Genomic DNA, 24,726 nt, shown 5'->3' with positions numbered 1-24,726 from the left:
TTAGTATTAAACGTTGAATTATCATTATTTTTTCATTAATTTTTCTATATATATATATATATATATATATATATATATATATATATATATATATATATATATATACATATATATATATATATATATATATATATATATATATATATATATATATATATATATATATATATATATATATATATATATATATATATATATATATATATATATATATATATATATATATATATATATATATATATATATATATATATATATATATATATATATATATATATATATATATATATATATATATATATATATATATATATATATATATATATATATATATATATATATATATATATATATATACACACACAAAAAAAAAAAAAAAAAAACACACACACAATATATATATATATATATATATATATATATATATATATATATATATATATATATATATATATATATATATATATATATATATATATATATATATATATATTACTAGAAGAATCAGGGGAAATTAAAAACGAAGCTTCAATAAATTGAATATTTATTATAGTGGTGTCACTAATTGGCATGATATTGTTCTCCCTAAGCTTAGGGGTCAAAGGATGAAAGCTATCTCATCGAGATTTTTACACTTACCAAGTCTAATAATTAAGTGTATCAATCCGCTTCCGATGTCCTGCGAAAAAAAAAATAGAAACTTTACTTGCCTCCTCGTAAATTCCGATTTTGGACGGTTTTAGGCTTCAGGAATGCCAATTCCGGCAAATCCGCAATTAAGAGTGTTCAAATACGATAAATTCAATGGAGATGTGAATAATTACAAAGCTGTAGCTATTGCTGCAACCTTGATTTTTTTGCTGGTAAAGGTACGACGGAGTGCTGACTTCATGTCTTCTAGTGTAAATATCGGAACGCCACGTGTGCGCATAGTTCCACCAGGCTTGGGAAAGTCCCAAAAACGGTTGACACGCCCCCAAATGCTTGGCACAGCTACGCCACGTTTGATAAGCGTCACCGGGTGTACACGATTTCTGAGAGAGGGTGACCCCTCGACAAGATTCTTTCGGAATATTTTTGTTTAAATTAATGCATTGGAGAACTAATAATAACTGAGTAGAATTCATTCATGAGTAGCACTCAAAGTAGTAACAATTAAAGTAGCATTTTATTGTCTGTAGGCTACAGTTCTTTTAATAAATTTATTGAGAAGAAAGGAATAATGTCAAAGTTTGCCTAAATGTGCTTTTATAAGTCAGTGTAGTCGAAACTGCGCCGGGTGACTTATTTGGCAATGCTTATCCTTTTCATAAGACTATATTACCTGTGACTTCAGGGAACGCTTCAGCCCCTTTGCTTCAGTCCCTTTGCTTAGATTTGAGCTGGAAGGGAGGAGTGTTAACAGGATATTTTTTTATGAACGAGTGTTCTCCCATGGAAGAGATATCCAGCAAGCTATAGCACCCCTACCCTGTTCCAAGAAAAGCTCGCGTAGCCCTTTTGTCTGACGTTTGCAAATTTTTTCTTGGTTTCTTAGAAAGCCTTTGTACACAAATTATGTAAAACCCTTTTTCCCACTAAGAATTTAAAAAAGTTAGCAAAATCAGATGCAAAAATAGGTGCATCATTGCGGTATGTGCCTCAATTTGTACAAAAGTACAAATAATTATCAGTGTAACATTGAGTCTTTCAAACGTGCCTTTAAATTAAAGAATGTTTCTTCACTTCGTTCTTTTTCATGCCGGAATGCAAGTTACTTTCTAAAAGCCCTCGTACCTTTCACTGTCAAACTCAAATTTAAAGTTTACAAACATTTAGTTAATTATGCAGATAATATTGGGAGAAAGTGAATGAAAGAATCACGAGAAATCGTAATCGATGGGAATTAAAACAATTAAGAATAACCACCAGATTTGAGTTTTCCCATGGGGCAATAACCGAAGACATAAACTTATCTCCTGAAGTAGGCTTGGCCACAGTCTGTCGATGAAAGGCATACAGATTTCTTTTTTGTAATACTAATAATTGATATATTTTCCATTCATTTACTCCACGACTCGCAGGTATTAATAGTAAGAATATTCCATTTCAACGCGAGGAATAACTGAAATTCAACTCATGACTACAACATTGAGAATGCTCCAAGCTTAAATCACCATTAAACCACAGATACCTGTATTATTATACCTGTACAACAAGCATGGGGTGGTCTCTCTACTCTTGAAGCCTCCCCCTTAAAGTTAAACAATAGCGTATAAATGCCCTGTGCTGTGACATGACCTCCCTTCATTCGCAAAAAAACTTACCTGAGCCGCTGCCCTAAAATTTGAAACGATGGACACGTATGGTTTAATAGGTTAAATAAGGGTCTGGAATTTAAACCCTAGAAAGGTCAGGAACAACATACAAACCACCCAACTATAGCTTGGAACGTAACTAACTAAGCTAAGTTCCAAACGCCTAAACTAGACTAAAATGGTTCAATCATATCTTAAGATGAATTGTTACCAATTGTAAAAAACGGAAGAAATAAGCCTGAACATCATCTACTAACACTTCAAAATAGGAAAGCTAGGAGGAAAACAAGAAACGGCAGTCATCCTGAGAGAAATTATTCGCCATTTGTTGCTTCAAGAAATAAGGACACCACTTTAATTGAGAATCGTTGTCGATCGTTGACAGAGGTACCAACAGCCAGTTTATTCGTCTAAAAACTCAATTGCCCTTAAAACTTAGCTGCCACAGCTGCATTGACAATACCATCCAAGCCAGGAGGTTCTAACAGTTGAGATGGATAGCAGCATTTTACTTAGCTGCTTTAGTGAGCTCTCCGTCTCTGTTGTCATGGAGCTACGAGCTAGATAAAACCTTGCCTTTGGACGGATAAATTGCTACGGTGATGCTATTGTGTTTATTGTAATGAAGAAAATCTATGTTATTTAAAACTATTAAACTGATTCTTTCCCGATATTGTCTTTTTTTTTTATTTTCCCAGACGACGTTTATGTAAGAATGCTGTAAGGGAAATTTAAATCTTCGGGTCTATAAACTGAATAGGGCAAAGTCCCATTATTTATTTCCTTTGTTTCAAAGTGCTTAATTTTATGACGTAGTAGTAAAATATGTCCCTATATGATATATACATATAACCCTCTCCCCTCTCCTCTTGCATCAAAATAGACCACTTAAGAGCTAAAATTACTAGTAGGCTACATTGAAATAAAAAGCCAGCTCAATGTTTATACTGAGGCGGTCACCAGGAGCAGACATAGAACTAATATTTGGCGGACATCAGAAAATCTCGGGCTTCCCAATTGGTATTTTTTATGCCTCTATCCCTGTAACTATTGTAACTTTCAACTCTCTGGAGTGGGTAGGAGATGACCCTAACAACCCCCCCCCCCGGATCCGCCCGTAGCTGCACTGAGAGTATAACAATATCCCAAGACTCATTTGCAAAAACACCAACGTTTAAAAAATAATTTCTAGATGATAAATAATGATAATCTATTTGATATGAATGTAGTTCTTATTTTAATGTACGTTTTAGGAAAAGCCAAGCTCAGGACTGAAACCCTAGGAACTTAGGAAATATCCCAGGGAGTCTAGCCCTGGTTCATACCAGGAAAGGTTACTGTATAATATCATGAATCAGAATTTTTTTTTCTTGTTTTTCAGGAGTTGGACAGGGATAATGAAACGATCCATCCTGAGCAATACATAGAAAGAGTTCAAGCAATATCGGGGGTAAGAAACTTTTACTAATTAGAAAAAAGTGACCTTTATTCAGTGATACTTCCTAACGGACTATGCACACTCTGTTCGACATGTACATTGACTTTATTTAGCTGTCCCTACTTTTGGATATTCGTCTGTGCCGTACCTTCAATGTGTCGGGGCGCAAGGGGCTCAACATGCGTGTCATAGATATTCCACATCCAGCTTGACAAATGCGTAGTCTTCGAAGCATTTATATATATATATATATATATATGTATATATATATATATATATATATATATATATATATATATATATATATATATATATATATATATATATATATATATATATATATATATATATATATATATATATATATATATATATACATTATATGTTAAAAGCATGCTTTGATTTCGTTGTTTTACATCTGAAACGTATTTTGGTAAATTAATAATAAAGTCTTATAAACTTTTGCGTGAAATTCTAAGGCAGTGAAGATATTGAGAAGTTAAATTTAGCCTGATCAGTTGATCTCCTGTGTGAAAACTGAAGTCAGTAAAAAGAACAAAAGTTTTTCAATAACATGACATTTTACTGGCACTACCCCTGTTTCTCTCTGGTTTCGCCTTCTTGGTAAAGCGCATAAAAAAAATAATAATGGTAAAAATAAAAACAAATAGAGCAGCTGGATTAAAAATAAAACTGGTTAAAAAACTTGTTTTTTTTTTATTTAATTTCTGATCGTTTTTTAGTTAATGCAGCTTTTATTTTGGCTCGCCGTCATTGAATAAGTAAACAAAATTTGCATAAAAATTTTACTTTTCTTTTGCTAAATGGCTGTCTCTAAATTGGCTGTCTCTAAATCTACAAAGTTGTAGATTTTTGCAGATATGAGCTTGAAACCTATGTTATAGGGTTTTCTGATACGCTGAATCTGACGGTGTGATTTTCATTCAAGTTTTTTCACTTTTAGGGGATGTTTCCCCCCCCCTCTTTAAAAATCAGGTAAATTTTCTTAGGCTCGTAGCCTTCGATGAGTAATACTAAACTTAATAAAATTCATATATTTAGAATCAGCATTATAAGCCCATTCTTTTGATACATTTATTGAAATCAAAGTTCCGTTTTTAAAACTTTCGATTACTATTGAGCCGTATCGCTTGTTTTTTTTTATTGTTTTTTTTTTATTACGTATATGTTATTACGTATATGATGGGGTTCTCCCCTTAGTCAATACCACGCACTTTACGTTAAAAATTAAAAAAAAATTTAATTCACTAACCCCAGAATCACAAAGGCCGTTTAATTATAATAGATATCTCTTTTGAAAGCACTAAAAAAAAAAAACAAAACTGTAGCGTAAAGAGCGAGGTATTGACTTGGGGGAGAACACCCTCATATACGTAATAATTTCTGTTCATTTTAAGTTCTAATATTGCTTCTTACTTTCAGTTGAAAAAACTTGTTTTTTTTTTAATTTAATTTCTGGTCATTTTTTAAATAGTGGTTGGAAATCCGGCGCCCCTTCATAAAAATGTCCCTTACCCCAAAGAAACATCCACCACGAACAGATTCTCCCGAGTAGCCCGCTCCTCCAACCCCCCCCCACCCGAAAAAAATTCTTCCTGAAAATGTCTGTATACTTTCCAATAACCAATACAATATGTAAGCAATGGGCAAAGTTCATAACTTGCAGCCCTTCCCCTGGGAACTGTGGGGGATCAAGTCATCCTCAAAAGACATATTTATATTTATTAGATTTTCGACTATGCTGAACAAAATGGCTATCTAAAAATTTTAATTGGGTGACTTTGAGAAAAAAATGAGCGTGGGAAGGGGCCTAGTTGCCCTCCATTTTTTTTGTCACTTTAAAAGGGCACTAGAACTTTTAATTTCCGTTCCAATGAGCCCTCTTACGATATTCTAGGACCACTGGGTCAATACGATTACCCTTGGGAAAAAAAAAAACCAAAGCCCCCCGCACCCGTGATCTTTCTTCTGGCAAAAAATGCAAAATTCCATATTTTTTTAAATAGGAACTTGAAACCTCTGAATTAGGATTCTCTAATACGCTGACTATGATGGTGTGAATTTCATTAAGGTTCTATAACTTTTAGGGGGTCTTTCCCCCTTTTTTCGAAAATCAGCCAAATTTTCTCGGGCGCGTAACTTTTGATGGATAAGATTAAACTTGATGAAACTTATATATTTGAAATCAAAATTAAAATCTGATTCTTTTGATGTATCTATTGGTACCAAAATTCCTTTTTTTTTTAGTTTTGGTTACCATTGAGCCGGGTCGCTCCTTACTTACAGTTCGTTACCACGAACTGTTCGATATCTGAAATATTGTGGTTGCAAAATTAGAGATAAATTACTTAAGATTTTAATTATGATTCTAGGAAAACTTAAAACCCCTTGATATCAATAATTAAGAAGATATTAGTGAGTCTGGGGACAGGGAATTAGCTTTATTTATCTAGGAATTAAATAAAATGATAAAGTTTATTGGACTAAGAGACAGTGCAGATAAAGCTGTGGAAGAACAGGGTGGTTTAAGGAAGAGAAGAGGATGCGTCGACCGAATTTCCACTCTTAGCACAATAATTGAGAAGTGTGAATCATCGTATCCCTTTATTCTTCTGTTCTGTCGAATATGAACAGGCATTTTATGCAGATGATTGAAAAGCTTTGGTGAAGGTCCTGTCCTTCTAGGGTATTCCAGATAAGTGCGTTAACGTTATTACGAACATAATAGAACTGGGTTTGATGTGGAATTACGAGCTAAACAAGGTTGTGCCCTGTCGCCTTTCATATCGGTTATTTTGATGGGTCCTAAGGAATACAGCAAGAGCTATGTGAGAACATGGGTTCAAATGTGTGGGTAAAACTTTCCTAGACTTAGATTATTGCAGGTGATTTCAGTATTCCAGATACCAATTCTAGCAAAATGTCTGAATTTTCGGAAGTTTTGAGAGGTAAGGGTGCAAGAAAAGGTTGAAAAACTAATGTTAAGACTACTAGGTTACTTATTCGAGGAGTAAATTAACGTGAAGAGGTGATGTTAAGTAATGATGGAAAACGATCAAGTGGATAGCTTCACTTGCGTTAAATTATTTGTAAAGATAATGGATGCAGGGGAAATTTAAAAACTAGAATAGCCAAGGTGTAGGATGTTTTTGCACACCAAGGTGCAAGATCATAATTATAATATTGGAAGCCCTGGTAATGACAATGATCAAGCATGGCTCTGAAATGTGGGTGTTTCGAAAAACTGTGGAAAATCTTCAAGTTTTTTTCGAGAGGAATTGTCTAAGGGTAGTCTTAGGTACTTGGTTGACTGACCATATATCAAACGATAAGCTGTGCAAAAAATCAGTTTAACCACCCTTCCTAGGGTTATAATGAAAGAAAGGTGAACACACATAGGCCACATTTTACGGATGAAGGACGACTTATTGCCAAACATTCTGCTTTTTGATCAGTCCTCAACAACCAAACTGAAAGATGTCACTAACAACTCCTTACTTTCAGTTGAAAAACCTCTTTTTTTATATTTAATTTCTGATCATTTTTTTTAATAACACTGGGAAATCCCGCACCCCCTTCATGGAAAATTCCCTTCCCCATGACAAATTCCTACATTGAAAGATCCTCCCACGTAACCTTCTCCTCCGAACCCCCCGCCACCAGTAAAAATCCCCCTGAAAATGTCTGTATACTTCCCAATAACCAATTCTATATATAAATAATGAGTAGTGATGGGCCTCTACAACCGGAACTTAAAGCCTCAGGCTCTAAAGAATATAACCTAAACCTCATTTGCATACTTACATGAGCAAATATTCCGGCTATGACAATTATATGAATAATTTTTTTATTTGGGTTGAATGAAACTTTCTTATGACACGCGTTTGGGTAAAGTAAATAAGACGCATTGTATAATACGAACCGAATTTCAATAAACCAACAAGCGAGAAATATGCTACCTCTTTTTTCTTATGACATGCACTTGGGTAAAGTAAACCAGCGAACTTATGTCACCAATGAATCAATTGCTATGGTCTTTTTAGAGGGAACTTATGGTCAGGGGCCCCAATACCCCTCCTCCAACTTTTTGCTCCCCCCTTTTTGAACTCAGAATATTTGGACAGAAATTTTGGGACTTAGATTTTTTCGGGCTTAGAATTTTTGGGACTTAGAATTTCTTGGGCTCAGAATTTTTGGAATTTTGGAAAAATGTTTGGACTGGTGAACATGTTTTTTTGGATTGTTTTTTATGCGGCTGCTCCCGTGGTACTCTACGATTCGTCATCGACACTACCTAGTTTATTGTATTTTTTCAATCAGTATTTTTGTACATTGGAACCATAAACACTTGGATCTTATTTTTAAAAAAAGGGAAGATGATATATTTCAAGAAAGTGCGTGCACATGATAAAGTTATCGTTGCGTTGAATACTGACAAAGACAAATATTTGAACTATGAAACAAGTACTAGTGGTAACACTATCGGAAACGTATGCGTGCATGGTCATGAAAGTGAGAGATTAGATTCCTTTGTAATACCGAAAAAATTCAACACTGCTGATGGTGGATATACGAGATTAACATTTCCAGATATGATAGCAGTCAAAGAGAATGCAAGCATAAAAATAATAGTCGATGATTAGGGGAAACTTCTTGCTCGTGCTTGTGGTAACACGTTACCTGTTTTTAGATCCTATCATCACCGTTCTGGTTCTAGCACTCAAATGAAAGCAAAGGAGAAAAGAAAGGCCTACAGCTGCACCAATATCATAAACCATATCTTGTTTACATACAGAACTGTTACCTGTATAAAATTAATGTAGTAATAGACAGTGAAATCGAAATCAAAATAAAAAAGGGCATTGGAAGATTTTATCACTAAGGAATGTAAAGACGAATCGAAGAAAAACAAAGCTCATGTGAATCTTATCAGTACCATTGATCGTATACCAACAGATATAGTCAATTAAACCAGTAATACCTATGTCAAAACGTATATTGAGCCTATAGGCGACACCACAGTAAAAGTTGTGTATGATTTAAAAATGCATTAATGATTATTCTACTGGTTACAAACTAAGAGAAGAGAATAGCTATACTCTCAAGAGAGAAGATGATGAATTATTATTTGGAACAGATTTAAAATGTCCAAAGTTGTTCAATGTTATTAATATTGTATAATATTGTATGTAACATTGTTTCAATAAAAATATTCCTTTGCATTTTGGTGATATAATAGGGATTTTTAACAGGTTGATATTAGAATTGGACATGATATGGTGATAATGAGGTTGTCATAGACAATTTAAATAATGTCTACGTAAATTTGACAGGTTATTAGCAAATGGTTTTGTCAAGTGGATATTTTGGAAGGGGGCCATAGGACAATAGGTTATTAAATTAGTACAAAATTGAGAAAAATTGCAGACTTAAATCAAGGATTTGTCTTGCAATTGGCTTGTTTTAAGGAAATGTTTGATGTCATATGTTAAAAACAAGGTTGAATCAAGGAATGTACCCTTATAAACCGTCATTGATTTTGAAAATTGAAGGTTTTTTTAACATGTTCATATTAGAATTAGACATGATATGTTGGTAAAGACGGTGACAGGCAATTTGAAATGATTTCTACGTAAATTTGACAGGTTAATAGCAATTGGTTTTGTCAAGTAGTTTTTGTTTGGAAGGGTGTCATATGATAATAGGTTGTGATATTGATAAAAATTTCAGCCACTTGTTTCCAAATCTTGTATGATATTATCAAAATCTTGTCTGATATTATCAAACATCTTGCACTACATTATCAAAATTTCGCCCGATATAACGAGAATCCTCTATTGAATTATTGAAATCTTGCTTGGTATTATCAAAATCAACACACAGAGACAAGCAAAAACACAAAGAGAAACAAACAAGCACCCGCTCATTAAACAGACATAGAGAGTGAGAGAGACAAAAACATATACAAAGACACAGATTCAGACACACAAACACACAAAGACAGACACGGGGATAAGCAAACACCCGCTGAGACAGATAGGCACAGAGAGAGTGAGAGTGACATTGAGAGTGAGAGTGAGAATGAGAGAGAGAGAGAGAGAGATAGATAGAGATAGAGAGAGATAGATAGAGATAGATAGAGAGTGAGAGAGAGAGAGAGAGAGAGAGAGAGAGAGAGAGAGAGAGAGAGAGAGAGAGAGAGAGAGAGAGAGAGAGAGAGAGAGAGAGAGAGAGAGAGAGAGAGAGAGAGAGAGAGAGAGAGAGAGAGAGAGAGAGAGAGAGAGAGAGAGAGAGAGAGAGAGAGAGAGAGAGAGAGAGAGAGAGAGAGAGAGAGAGAGAGAGAGAGATAAGAAAACAGCCGCTCTGGCACGTAGACACACATCGAGAAAGAGAGAGAGAGAGAGAGAGAGAGAGAGAGAGAGAGAGAGAGAGAGAGAGAGAGAGAGAGAGAGAGAGAGAGAGAGAGAGAGAGAGAGAGAGAGAGAGAGAGAGAGAGAGAGAGAGAGAGAGAGAGAGATAAGAAAACAGCCGCTCTGGCACGTAGACACACATCGAGAGAGAGAGAGAGAGAGAGAGAGAGCGAGAGATAAATAACACCTACAAATACCCAGAGTCAGGCACACAAACACACGAAGACAGACATAGAGACAAGCACACGCCCATTCAAACACACAGGTACAGAAAGAAAGAGAGACAAAAAACAACCACTCAGACCTAGAGACAGAGAGAGAAAGAGAGAGAGAAACAAAAACACACAAACACACAAAGAGAAACAAGCAAACACCGGCTCAGACACACAGGCACAGAGAGTGAGACAGACAAAAACACATAGAAACACGCAGATCCAAACACTCAAAAACACAAAGACAGACACGGAAACAAGCAAGCACCCGCTCAGACACATAGGAACAGAGAGAGAGAAAGAGAGAGAGAGAGAGAGAGAGAGACGTTACAAACACATAGAGTTAGATTCTCAAACACATAAAGACAGACACAGAGACAGGCAAACACCAGCTCAGACACACTGGTACAGAGAAAGACGCACAAACAATCTCTCAGACGCAAGCGCACAGAGAGAGAACATATGTTCACAAACACAAGCACCCGGGTACCTGCAGCTAACCTACAATTGCACCATTTTTCAAATAACTGCATTCAATTCAGGTTATTTAGGTTCACTTAGCGTGGCCCCCCACGCTAAGTGAATCTAAATGAACCTAACTTGAATGCAGTCCAAAACAATTCTCCCAAAAAAATTCGAAGTCCAAAAATTCTGAGCCCCAAAAATTATAAGTCCCCCAAAAAACATTTAAGTCTCAAAAAATTCTAAGTCCATAAAAAGGGGGGCAAAAACTTGGGGGGGGGGGTATTGGGGGCCCCTTGGAGGTTGGGACATGGATGACCATAAGTTCCCTCTAAAAAATGTCATAGCAATTGATTCATTGGTGACACATGTTTGCTGGTTTACTTTACCCAAGCGCCTGTCATAAGCAAATAGGGGTAGTTGATTTGTCGCTTTTTGATTCATTAAAATTTTGTTCGTATTATAAAATGCGTCCTATTTACTTTACCCAAGCGCGTGTCATAGGACCAGTTTGATTCAACCCAAATAAAAATTTATTCATATAATTGTGATGACCTGAATATGTGCTCAGGTAAGTATGCAAATGAGGTTTAGGGTATATGCAATGAGGCTTAGGGTATATTCCTTAGAGCCTCAGGCTGTAAGTTCCGGCCGTAGAGGCCCATCACTACTAGAATGGGCAAAGTTCACAACTTGCAAGCCTTCCCCCGGGGACTGTGGGGGATTAAGTCATCCTCAAGGACATAGTTATTAGATTTTTACAACTCTGCTGAACCAAATTGCTATCTCAAAAATTTGATCGGGTGGCTTTGGGAAAAAATGAGCGTGGGAGGGGGCCTAGTTTTCTGGTCACTTAAAAAGGACACTAGAGCTTTTCACTTTTCGTTCGAATGAGCCCTTTCGCGATATTCTAGGACCATTGGGTCTATATGATCACCCCTGGGAAGACGAAAAAAACAAAACAAAAAAAAACACGCATCCGTGATGTGATCTTTCTTCTGAAAAAAAAAACACTGTGGAGGTTGAAACCTCCAGAGTGGAGTTCTCTAATACACTGAATCTGATGGTGTGATTTTCATTAAGATTCTACGACTTGTACGGCGTGTTTTCCTCTTTTTCAAAAATAAGGCAAATATTCTCAGGCTCGTAGCTTTTGATGGGTAAGACTAAGGTTGAGGAAACTTATATATACGAAATCAGCATAAAAATCTGATTCTTCTGATGTATCTATTGGTATCAAAATCAAACAGTTCGTCGTAATGAACCGTAAGTAAGGAGTGACCCAGCTCAATAGTAACCGAAACTTTAAAAAAACGGAATTTTGGTACCAAAAGATATATCGAAAGAATCGACTTCTGTTGCCAATTTCAAACATATAAGTTTCATCAACTTCAGTCTTACTCTTCAAAGGCTACGAGCCTGAGAAAATTTGCCTTATTTTCAAAAAACGAAGAAACACCCCCTAAAAGAAATAGAATTTTAACGAAAATGATACAATCAGATTCAGCGTATCAGAGAACCTCACTGTAAGGGTTTCAAGCTCCTATCTGCAAAACCGTGGAATTTTATATTTTTTTTGGACAAGAAAGATCACAGATGTGTATTTATTTGTTAATGTTTTTTTTTTAGTGGTGATCGTATCGACCCAGTGGTCCTAGAATATCGGGAGAGGGCTCATTTTCACTTTAATTAAAATTTCTAGTACCTTTCTCAGTGACCAGAAAGATTGGAGGGCAGCTAGACCCCCTCCCACACCCCTTTTTTCTCAAAATTGTTTGATCAAATTTTGAGATAGCCGTTTTGTTCAGCGTGGTTGAAAGGCAGAATAAGTATGCCTTTGGAGATATCTTGAACCCCCACAGCCCTGGGGAAAGGTCTTTCAGTTATAAAATTCGCTCATTGTTTACGTATTGTATTTGTTATTGGGAAGTATGCATACATTTTTCAGGGGGGAGGGCGAATTATCTGCTGGGGGGATTTTCCACGGGCATTTTTCCATGACGGAGGGAAGTTTGCAGAGGGTGAATTTTTCTGGGGAAATTTGCCAGAATTCTTATTCGAAATTCTTCTTATGTCTTGCCTTTTGTTTGCCGACTCAATTTTACGCGTGGAGATGTTAAGGGCAATTGTCCGGGACAAATTTTCACCAGGATTGAATTATCTAGAGATTATTTCCTTGGGAGGAGGGATTTTTCCGTGGAGGTGGAGCCAAATTTCCTGGCGTTGTTTAAAAAAACGATCAGAAATTTAACAAAACGCAAGTTTAATTCAACTGAAAGTAAGGACCACCATTAAAACTTATAACGAACAGGAATTACTAAGTATATGAGGGGTGTTGCACCTCCTCAACACCTCGCTCTTTACGCTAAAGTTTGAATTTTATCCCAATTCTCTAAGAACAACTCCTGAAACACAAGGTTTGTTTTAGAAAAATAAGAAGTTTTTTAAGTACTAAGGAACTTTAGTGTAAATAGCGAGGCGTTGAGGAGGATCAACCGCCCTCATATACGTAATAATTTCTGTTCGTTTAAGTTTTAATGTTGCTCCTTACTTTCAGTTGATTTTTTTTTAACATTTAAGATTGTATTTCTGCTTGTACTACATTTACAAGGCTTGTACTTTTTGTATGATTCTTTATTTTTTCTTTCAAAAACATCATTTTGGAAAATTTTGTTTGTAAAATTAATTCATTTCAAATCTGGGTTGAACATTGTTATTATTGGCTTACTGGAAAATCCAATTTCAACACATGTGGAACAAGTGAGATGAAATCTGTATTGAAGCAAGATGGAATTTGTCCGGATGAAGTATGGCTTTTTCTTTAGCTTAGCATATTCTTTCGAAGTTATAATGGATTGCCTAAGTCCCAAATCCCAGGAAAAAAAATAACTGTTCTCCGAGCAATTACCATCTGTCAGAACACGGTGCTGGCTTTGAGTACCGATTTAAACCTTTTTCATTCTATTTGAAACTCAAACAACTGAATTTGACTGAAAAAGAATTATTCCTCAATATAAAAGGAACAGAGCAAACAAGAATGACCTTCTTTCTCCCGATGAATTTTCTTGGATCTATTGTCAAGGATAGATTTTGAGGCCAAATTGGCTAGACATGACAGAAAGAAAAAAGTAGAAAACACAAAACCCAACGGGATTTGACCAATATAAAAAACAACGAAAAAAGAAGTGGATATTTGGGACTGATAATCACGGTCTGTCTCCATTTTCTAATTTAAATAGATACAAAAAACTTACTCCTTAACTTAGTTGGACAGAGAAGGAATCATTCCTCAATAAAGCAAGACAAGTTTGTCTATTTCTTGTTAGTTAACTAAAGTTAACATCATTCCCAAATAAAAGATAGAAATTGAAGAATGAATTGGAATGAGGTTTTCTTAATGAAACTGTCAGAGGCTTTGAAAATGTCATTTCTTTATTTTTCATAAATTTTTGTGCGTATATGGCTCTTGAGCTTTTGAAATACACGATCTATCCATCTATACTATTTTCTGATAAACTTAATGTTCAATCAAGTTATCGCCATTGATTTTTGTATATTTTAGCGTTGAATAGCTAATCGCAATTATTGAGTTATGCTCAGAAGCTCTCATTGAAACATATTGTATTAATTGTTTGCTTATTGTGCTTGAGAGCAGCAGTTGTTTCTTTTACAAATTAGAATTTTTTAGAATAGTTATCTATCTGTATAAGCTAGCAATATTTTCGTTCTGCTTTAAGGGCTTGCAAAGACTTTAATACTGTAGCAAGTTCTTATCAGTCCTTAACTTGGTTTGGCAGTGAATGAATCATTTCTTAATAAAACAAGAAAAGTTTGTCTATTCCTCTTTGGGAGGCATTCTCTGATAAAACATAGAAATTGAGGAATGAATTAGAATGATTCTTTCTTATAAAACAGGTCTAAGGCCTTGAATATGGAAATTGGGAAAAAAATGACGTTTCGCCAACAGTCTAGATTCTAGACTAAAGAGAGTGTATTCTGACGGCAATTTATACTATATCTTAACTACCCTGGCTGTGCTTCCAGCAATATTCTTTGATGTTGCATTTATTTATTTATTTTCTAATCCGTCACTACAAAAAAGCAAAAAGACGGAGTACAACATAATACCAAAAAAAAAGAGAAAACATAAACAAAACAATACAGAACAAGTACTTAAAGCACTACATCGACACTACTGCCGCAGGAGGGAAGACCACTCGTGCGACAGCTTACTTCCTTACTTTACTTACTTAAGTCCGATCCTTCCTTGAAGGTCGTCTTGGGGCCTCTTTCTTCGTATTGGCGTGGATGTGCCTTTTGTATGCTTCACGGTCTTCTGCTAGGCGAAGAAGGTCCCAGAGGCGGTGAGGTGCAAAGTTTTCCTTCCACCTTTTTGGGGGAAAACCACGAGGAGGAGAACCGTGAATTTGGCCTTCGAAGGTAATTTTCAGGAGGCGGGACCGATCCGTTGTACCTGACCGAGCCATCAAAGTTGCTGGAGCTGGATCTTCGTGAGAATTGCTTGTTGTACTTTAAAGCACTCGAGAAGTTTGACGTTTGAGACTCTATCAAAGTAAATGGTCCCGGCGGAGGCCCGATGTGGCGGGGGCACTTAGATTCAAATGCTGTGAGTCGACGACTGTCCTTTACCTTTAGCGTCAATGTTCCACACGAATAGTTTACGAAGGGGATGATCAGGGTATCAAAAAGTCGTGCATTAAGGCGCAGAGACAAATCCTTGCGTCTCCATTTGGGCATAAGGGCTTTGAAACTCGCAAGGGCGAGACGTCTTTTAATGTCTTTTGATAGACTGTTGTCGCTGGTGATCAGACTACCGAGGTAAGGGAGCTCGTCGACCCACTGGATACTCTCTCCATTAAGTTTCAGGTCTGGCTTAACTGTAACCCGTGGTTTTCGTGAGCAGCACATAGCCTTTGTTTTTGATACATTTATGATCATTCCAAGAGGACTAGTGGGCTTCGAGGACGTCGTTAGCAACGGCTTGTAGATCCTCGGGTGTTTCAGCCATTTCGTCGATATCGTCGGCGTAGGCTAGCTTATCTATCTGAACATCCCCTATATGTGCGCTGGAAATTGTTTTCACCAGGGATAAGACTGCTGTGAGGAAAAGGTTAAACAGCTCTGGAGACAAGAGGCATCCTTGAAGGACACCTGCAGACGTCTGGAAACTGTCAGTGAGACCTTCACTAGTCATGACGCGACTCCCAAATTTGGAGTACATATCTTTGATAAGATCTACTAGGTTTCGTGGGATTCCGTAATGGAGGAGGATATTCAATAGGCCATTTCTCCAAATAAGGTCAAATGCTTGCCTAAAATCGATGAAGAGCTGATAAAGGTCGAGACCGAATTCCAGATATTTCTTTAAAATTTGGCAAACAGTGAAAATTTGGTCAACGGTCGATCTCCCAGGGTGAAAACCAGCTTAGTATTCTTCGATGACTAAGGATGACACGGCTCTGATCCGTTGGAGTATAATTCGGGTGAAGATCTTAGCAGTTTGACTTGTTAGGCTAATAAGACGGTAATTATCACATATTGCCTTTGACACCTTCTTGTGTAGCGGAACAATTGTGGCTTCGCACCAAGAAGCTGGGAAATGACCCTCTTGCCAGGCAGCGGATACAATTTTGTGGAGAAGATCTATAAGTGGTTCACACCGGACTTTCAGCAGTTCTGCCTGTATTCCTTCTGGGCTAGGGGCCTTGTTAGTCTTCAGCGCTTGGATGGCATCCTTAACATCAAAACGGAGAAGAGGTTGGCTGGGGTCTAAAACAGTAGCGGGAAACATGTCCAGGACAGCAGGATTTGAAAGGATATTGGGATTAAGTTTTTGCTTAAAATGTTCCATCCATCTCGATCGGATACCTTCTGTGCTTTGTATCTGGGAGCCGTTTTTATGTAGCAGTGCACAAGAACTGAGACTTTTCTTGCTTGTTATCTCACGAACTCTCTTATACATGAAGTGTGAGTCGCCTTTCTTAAAATCAGACTGACACTGTTCACATTTGTCTTTAGTGTAAGTGCGATGGGCTCTACGGGTGGCTTTTCCTACAGCACGCTTCAACTGCTTATATCTGTCCCTGCTCTCTCTCGGTCTGACCTGTTATTGTGTTTTCGTTTCTCAGCACATAATAAAATAATTTCGTTGGTTATCCAAGGCTTTTTATCACCCTTTTTGGTTCCTAGGGTTGATATCGCTACTTCGCTGATGATCTTAGAGGAGTCTGTGACCAGTTTATCGATGTCCTCTTTAGACAGAGTTATAGGAATATTAGAAAGAAGGTCCGATATTTGAGAAGATGTGTGTTGAAACGAGCGGGTCTCTTATTCAGCTTTGCGGAAGATTTCAGGCGTATCTTTAGTACAGACAAGGCTATCTTTAACGCAAGGCTGTCGTGCGACAGCCTTGCGTTAAAATTGTCGATCGGTTTTCTAACGGCCTGACATGGTTCTGTAACTTTATTATGAAGGCTAATATACGAGTTACGCGTCCACAAAGGTAGTCTCAACAGATACTTTGCATAACGAAAGTAGTAGGGCCGAATTTGCTTAATTCCAGATTTCTGAAGCATTCTCCAGAAAGGTGCAATATACAGAATATGCGGCTGTACAGTTGCGTTATACAACCTAGCTAGAATCATGCGATTAAAACGGAGTTTGTTTTCCACAATGTTACCATATAATGCCGAAATACGCTTTTGCAGGTGGGTAGCTTGCACGGAAGTCCCGATAGGGAGGCCCAAATAAGTTAATGAAGACACTGGCTTAACTATAATATCACCAAGTCTAATAGATAAATCAGTCGAATCTTTCCAATTAGAAATAACAATCTTAGACTTAGCTGCGTTGAAACTAAGACCAATTTTCCGGTATTCATCATTTAACATTTTAAATTCTCCTCGAGGTTCGCAATGGTCCGACAAGGCATAAACCGTCATCAGCATAACAAACTAGACTTAGATTCAAACCGCGAACTATGGATGAACATTCAATTTGCGATTGTAGCTCTATTATTGCATTAGTTAGAAAATTAGGTGGAACAATAGATCCCCGTCTCACTCCCTTATAAACCGATAAGACAACATAGTATCACTCACACCAGGAATGTAAATACGGACCACGAAATTACCATATAAATCCCGATACGCTCCTATCTCCGAAAGGTTGACCCCCCTCTTACCGAATACAAAATTTATTCATGGACGAGTGAATCAAATGCACGGTGCACATCTTGGCTACCTAGAACTAGAGATTCACTAGCTGCATCAGCATCCAAAAGTATGGTACATAGAGCTGACAGGGTATGACCACACCCTTGTCCCTTCTGAAACCCAAACTGCCTCGAAGGAATGTAACATTTTGACCGAATTTCATCGCATGTTAGCAACTCAAATAACTTACAAAAAACATTCGACACAGTAAAGGGTCTATACGAACTACAAAGGTGGGGAGGTTTACATCGCTTTAACACGGGGATCAGAATACCTACGCAAAAAGATTGGCACTGTTCCAGAGGAGAATATCATTTGGTACAGTAAGCTCAGGTGGTCAATAGGAAGATCACTACTAAAATCAAGAGCAGCCCTGCAAATTCCATCAGTACCCTTACTGCATTTCTTTTTCAACTTCATTATAGCAGAGATAACCATCCTTCGTGTCATAACAAAATTACTATTTGTATGGCATTGTAAGGTGTAGTTAAGCTTTTCAGCATGTTCTGCACAAAGAGGGGAGGGGTGAGTTGTAAACTCTCGTCGGTAATGGTCTTCCCAGAGATCTTCACCTGGAACATAATCAGGCGTAGCATAACGTCTGGGTCGCCGAACATGTTTTTCACAGGGCATTATGATTTTGGTTCAAGCTTTCAGCTAAATTTGTTATGAAATCGTTCTTGTGCTTGTTTCGAGCTTTGGAAAATACACGGTTTGCGTATTTCCGGACACAGTTAACCCAGCCTGTTCGTAGTCTGTCACAATCAAGCCAGACTTGGAACCAAAGCTTATATTTCTGACATGCAGATTTCAGTTCGAAGTTCCGGGACCAACTTTGAATTCACGTTCCACGCCTGATTTTCACTGTCGGCAGAGCAGCTTTTATGGCGCATTTAATGGCATGGCAAATAAGAGCACAATAAATGTCCATAAGCACACGAGCATAGTCACGAGAAATAACTGCAGACTTTTTTAAAAGAATGAAAGGGATCTTAATCATGTGAAGAATTGTATCAAAGACCAATTGGAAAGATGATGCGTCTGTCTTTTCCCACTCTTCTTTGACAAACCAGACTGGAATCTTGGCTGTTGGGGCAGCAGCAGAAATTTTTACGTTGACAGTTATCAGAAAATGGTCAAAAGTGTATGTTGAAGACATGACTTTCACTTGGCTTTGGGACAGATTTCCCGATCCTAAAATGTGATCGATATTGGTAGTGGCCCTAGTATGATGAAGATAAGTTGCGTCACGATTTGTCATTAGAACTTCTAGGTCACTGGCAAGCTGCAGAATAAAATTTGATCGGCTTGAGGTCAAGTCACATAAGTAACAATTAAAATCACCAATCAGAAGCTTTTCGGGCATAGCATTGCGGGTAACACATTTTACAAGACGTTTGGCCGCGAGAGCAAAGAATTTTTCAGATTTTTTGGACTTGTAATCTGTCGGAAGGTAAGTGTTAATAACGGTCAGATTCGCAATTTGAATAGCGATATGATTGGCTGAGGTCTCCACGAGGACGCAGGGAAGTGCTTTGCGAACTAGGGAAGTAATCCCGCCAGAGGGTCTGCCGTGGCTTAGAAGACGTTCGGGTGGCGAAAAAAATAACACGTGGGAATCAGGGAATTCAACGAGCTCCTTATTGCACTCAATTAGAAAATTTTCTTGCAAATATAACCACGTCGTAGTTCCTCAAGAATTCTTCAATTACAGGGCACATATTAAGAGCATCGCCATGCATATTCCAGGAAATGACGCTAATTTCCATGGTTAGGCCTCTGCAATAATTTTTGGTTTTCAGGGCATCTTACGTGATAGCAGGTGTGAGATGACGAATCACAAGCTACACAGCGCATCGGCTTTGTACAGGGGTTGTCCTTTGATGAAACCTGTTCAACACTCGCGCATCGGCCAAAGACAGCTTAATTTGTACACGAAGCGGCCTTATGCCCATTTTTATGGCACTTGTAATACTTGATGGGGGGAAAATGAAGCTTTTCACATTTGATCGTTCTATTCCAACCATTCGAGGGCTTTCGATGGCAAGTTTAAGGTCAGCTGCGGTTTCGAAATAAAGTTTAAATGCCTGTGCAGTACCACAACGTTTGACCTCAATTGGGCCCATGAAGAGGGCCTTCAATTCCTCTTCTGTAACATCCCGAGGCACTTGCGTAACGATACGGATGTATGATGGGGCCTTTGCACGGGCTTCTAAGTTTAAACCTGACTTAGCTATTTTTTCGGCGATGTGTGTGGCGGCCTTTTTGTTCATAACAAGTAGCTTAGTTTCAGTTTTAAAACGCTTCAGTTCAACAACTTCATCACAGTCATTTTCGCACAATTGGGTAATAAACTCCTTGCGGGATTCGGGAGTTTTTAATTCACGTGGAAAGATTTTATTACTACTGCAGCGTAGGATAACGGTTGGGGAGGGGGGACGGAATTTTCTGAAGTTTGGGTAAGTAGTTGACTGAATTTTTGTTGGCTTTGCGGTTCTATAAATCCGTCTACTTTTCTGCACGTCTCATTGACACGGGTAATTACGACTGCACTGATTTCGTCTGCAGTCGTAGGAACTTCTTGTGGGTTTACTATCAGAAACTTTGGAAGCTTAAATTTCTGATATTTCATCGCCGAGACCATTGTACGACATAGTTCTTTAACGTTACCTTCATCTTTGACTTTCATAGACAACCGATCGTTAGCGCATGTGATTTCATGCAGCAAAACTCGGGCTTCATTTATCCTTTCCTTGTCATGGAACTTAACTTCGGAGTCAATTACTTGCGATAGCTTATTGCCATTATTCAGCGAACGGAAAAGAAAGTTCAACAGCGGCGAATAAACAAATTTCTCGCTCATAGTTTGTCCGTATTTCATAAGGGAAAACGCTATCAAATGTCATTTAACAGGTAGCAGGTAAACAAAAGCCGAAGACTGTCCAATTTCGTAATGAAATAAATGTTCATGCATCAAAAAGGCTATTTCACAGAGCCATAAACCAATAAGCAAGGGAATCGTAGTTTTTCGCTACCTTATCCCCGCAATTTAAGGGAGACACCACTCCCGGCAGGTACGACGGCCCTTGCGACAAAAAATTCCCCTCTTCAGATCACTTATTGGTAAAATTGACAAAAGTAGTTCAACAATAATAACTTGGTCAATTCAGGAACTATAATCCCTTGCCAAATATTGTGAAACCTATTACTTCACTGAGATTAAATTGCGAAACTTACTAGTTTGATGATATTCGTAAAATATCCATTTTTAGACTGGTGTGATCGCTTTGAACCACTGCGGAATGTAGCTTCTTCTTTTTCCAAACATGAAGCACATTTGATACCGCGCGTACTGACCCCGGGAATATACGTCAGAACCTTAGTTTAGTTGCTAGTGGTCGGACAAAAAAGAACAGCTTTTTCCGTAGACTTCTCGTAATATGTGCATGGGTATCCCGCGTGCGCGAAGGCGGAGTATGAATCTTATGTGGTTTTAAATATGTTTCACGTTTTTTAACGGAGAGTATAGACTTTGTCGATACTATATATTCTGTCTACTGTGCTTTGAACTCTGAATCAATACTGATTCACAGTCTTAAGATTTACGACCTTCAAACTCATAGTTTTTTTTTTATTCCAGTGAAAATCTGCAAATATTTCAACACTATGCAGTTACTGAAAAATATCTTCTAGAATAATGAACGGAAAATGGTGTTCTTTAAATATGCCGGATAAAAAATCTCTTTTTCAACGTCGAACTTAAATCCATACCTAACATCAACTTAAGGACTGGTTGACTAAACACACTTACTCCGCCCTCCAAGCCACCTTCCATTACGTGGTGCTTATGTGTTTGCACATATTTTGCAATTTTAATGGGGGCTGGGTCCTTTGGAATGTTCTCAGAAGTGGAAAAAGGCCGTTTTTAATGTTTACTTTCCTTCCTTTTTTTCTTCCCTTTCATGACCTCCTTATTCAAAATCCTTTGTAATTCGATTAGGTTACATTAAATATGGAGATTTCACTTCGCTACAGTACAAATCTACCAGCAAGAGTAAATATTATTCAAGCCAACTTTTAGTGTCCAATTTAAAAATCTAAGAAAATACGGAAAAGTTTGAATTCAAAGTTTTGACATTTTTTTTTCAGTTGCCTTATCCTACAGAAGATGAAACGGAATTATTCAAAAGAACGCAATTATACGACGAATTAAAGACAGCCTTAAGGTCCCAGCCTCATTCGTATGTTTTACGTTTCATAGATAATAATGGGCTCGTCACCTTACTGGAAGCCCTAACTGCCATGGATTATGATGTTCAGCAAAGTTCAATTCATTCGGCGTTAATTGGCTGCTTTAAGGCTCTCATGAACAACACGGTAAGTTCGTATTGCCCATTTCAAGTTATAACCTAGCTATGCATTCACATAACATAAATACTTGTGTTACGGAGTTTCAGAAACAATTAAATAGGTAAAACATCATTTGGGAAAAATGAACGTAACGGATTTTGATACAGGACTTATCATGCACGTATCATGCTGCCCTCCAGAGTCGCAGAGGCTGAGAGGCGCAATGGCTATTATAGAAATTTCGATCTGATGCCTGGGAATATAGGAGTCCATGTAATGTAATGCTGCCCTCCTACTGATCGGCCCTGACCCTTAAAAACAGCCTTATAACTTTTAATCTCAGATCAAATAAGTCGACACTGAAGTTTCCATGGTCATCCGCTTTATAATAGCAGAAAAAAACATCGAAGACATTGCTCTTTACCAAGTCAACTCTTTTGCGCTGACTATGGTTTCCCGCCATAAGATAATATACCTTTAAAACTTTCGTCCCGTCAGTCGTATAAAACAAACTTTAAGTTTCAGGAACTATTCCTCCATATAATGCCATGGTATGTGGAGGGGATGAGGTTATGTTAACTTTTTTGTTAATAATTGATTTTAAATTAAATTAAATAGCCTTGTACAGAGAGGGAAATCAACTCTGGGGGTGTTCAAATCCTTTTGGAGGATGTAGGAGTTGACCGCCCAGAATAAATACATGTGATAGGTTCTCATGAAAAAAATCAATTTTACGTGGGAATTGCGTGGAAATGGTCAATTGTCAAGATCCCTTAAGTGTTCCATGGGGCTTACTTTAGACAATGAGTGTCGCACACAGCCCGGACTAGCCAATAGATTTCCTTGGTAACACCTAGATTATCTAACGCTGTTTTTTTTTGCAGTTTTAGTGGTATGTCTTTACTGGTTGAGTAAGAAATTTGTCAACTAAATTGAACAAATTGAATTAAATACAAGCTATTGGCGGCTGCAAGTCTCATTTGATATAGATCGAAACATGGTTATTCAGTCGTGTACTTTTTTCTTCTTTTGTTGTTGCTGGTATAAGCAACATAAAGAACTCCAAGATGTACCCCAGTTGATAGAGACTCGGAAATTCCTTGATCCTGATTATAATTTCATAGACTCATCTAAGAAACTAATTGCATAAAAAGCCACGTGTATGCCAGTCAAAATTTATGAATGAATAGATTTAATTATTGTTTGAATCGCGTTCAAGTATTTTTTTTTCCTGCTGTGTTGCTTTAGCGAGCAATGACCCCATCAAGCCATAGGTCACCGATAGAGCCGGTTTCTCTCAAAACTGACCAGCTCATTTTGGCTTTAATTTATGCACAAACGGGCGCTGCTTGATTGATCAAACGCAAATTTACGCTCTTCTCCGTCCTAGTTTGTCTCCAAGAATAACAGGTTACAAACCTGACTGATAAACCAGTCTTTTAAATAGTGTAAATTCATTTTTAATAATATGTGCTATAACATGATTTTTGAAAGAATGCAACTCCATGCATATAGCTACATTTTGAAAAGTTAAAAATATATTTAGCGAATTTATTCCAAGAGCCCTTATAGTATGCCTTTTAGATGGTAAGAGCTTAATTCCGACATTCTAAGCTAAATAAAACCGATTTTCATGATTATTAAGATTGCTATAATGGCCTAGGCTGGGCTGGCTGTGACTCCCTGCAAAACCTAACTCTCGTATACTGACCCAGTAGAGTTTTTATAGAAGAAGGGGGGGGGGGGGTAGGCTGAAGCCGTTTTAGAATGACTTTGTGTGGTGACAACGGTCTCAATACTCTCTGTCTCTGCGAGATGTAATGCACATTTATGGATGAAACGTGAACAGACTCAAGTTGGCTCACTAACATCTTGGTCGGAAGAAATCAAAATATATCACGGTTGCAGCAATATTTGCAGTTTAGTGAAGAGCGTGCCCCATCCCATAGGGACCGACAATTTGAAGTTTTTTGACAAAAAAATATTTCATGAGAAAATTTTTTCATCGAAAGATAATTCAGGAATTATGAATATTATGCGCGTTTATCTTAATAGAAAAAGTGTATTGCGAAAGTTTTTTTTCGGGAATTGTAAAAAAAAAAAAAATCTGAAACCTAAAGTTGTCTTTCTTTCTTTCCTTTTTTCTCCAGCGCTAGCGGGGCACTGGGACATCGAAAGTGTGTCGAAATGGGTAACTGATCAGGGCTTTACTTCCCCCATCCCATCCAGTTTTGTTGGAATTAGTCGCCAATTTTGACGTCAGAAACACAACCATCATTTGGGGGGACGAGGGAGGGCACT

General features: G+C 37.5%; 1 protein-coding gene across 5 annotated transcripts in view; it reads left to right on the top strand.

Moving 5' to 3' along the window:
• DAAM (disheveled-associated activator of morphogenesis-like protein) overlaps nt 1-24,726 on the top strand; it is a 259,934-nt gene that overhangs the window by 191,907 nt on the left and 43,301 nt on the right. For all 5 annotated transcript variants that reach the window (XM_089092501.1, XM_089092500.1, XM_089092499.1 and 2 more), the window contains 2 exons: nt 3,679-3,747; nt 22,225-22,452. In XM_089092501.1, the coding sequence (XP_088948627.1) occupies nt 3,679-3,747; nt 22,225-22,452 (297 nt within the window). The remainder of the gene's footprint in view (nt 1-3,678; nt 3,748-22,224; nt 22,453-24,726) is intronic.

The sequence above is a fragment of the Artemia sp. Qi Xiang Cuo genome, chromosome 7 (assembly GCF_049724085.1).
Source record: "Artemia sp. Qi Xiang Cuo chromosome 7, ASM4972408v1, whole genome shotgun sequence".
Lineage (NCBI taxonomy): Eukaryota > Metazoa > Arthropoda > Branchiopoda > Anostraca > Artemiidae > Artemia > Artemia sp. Qi Xiang Cuo.
This window is presented reverse-complemented; position numbering and strand designations above follow the sequence as displayed.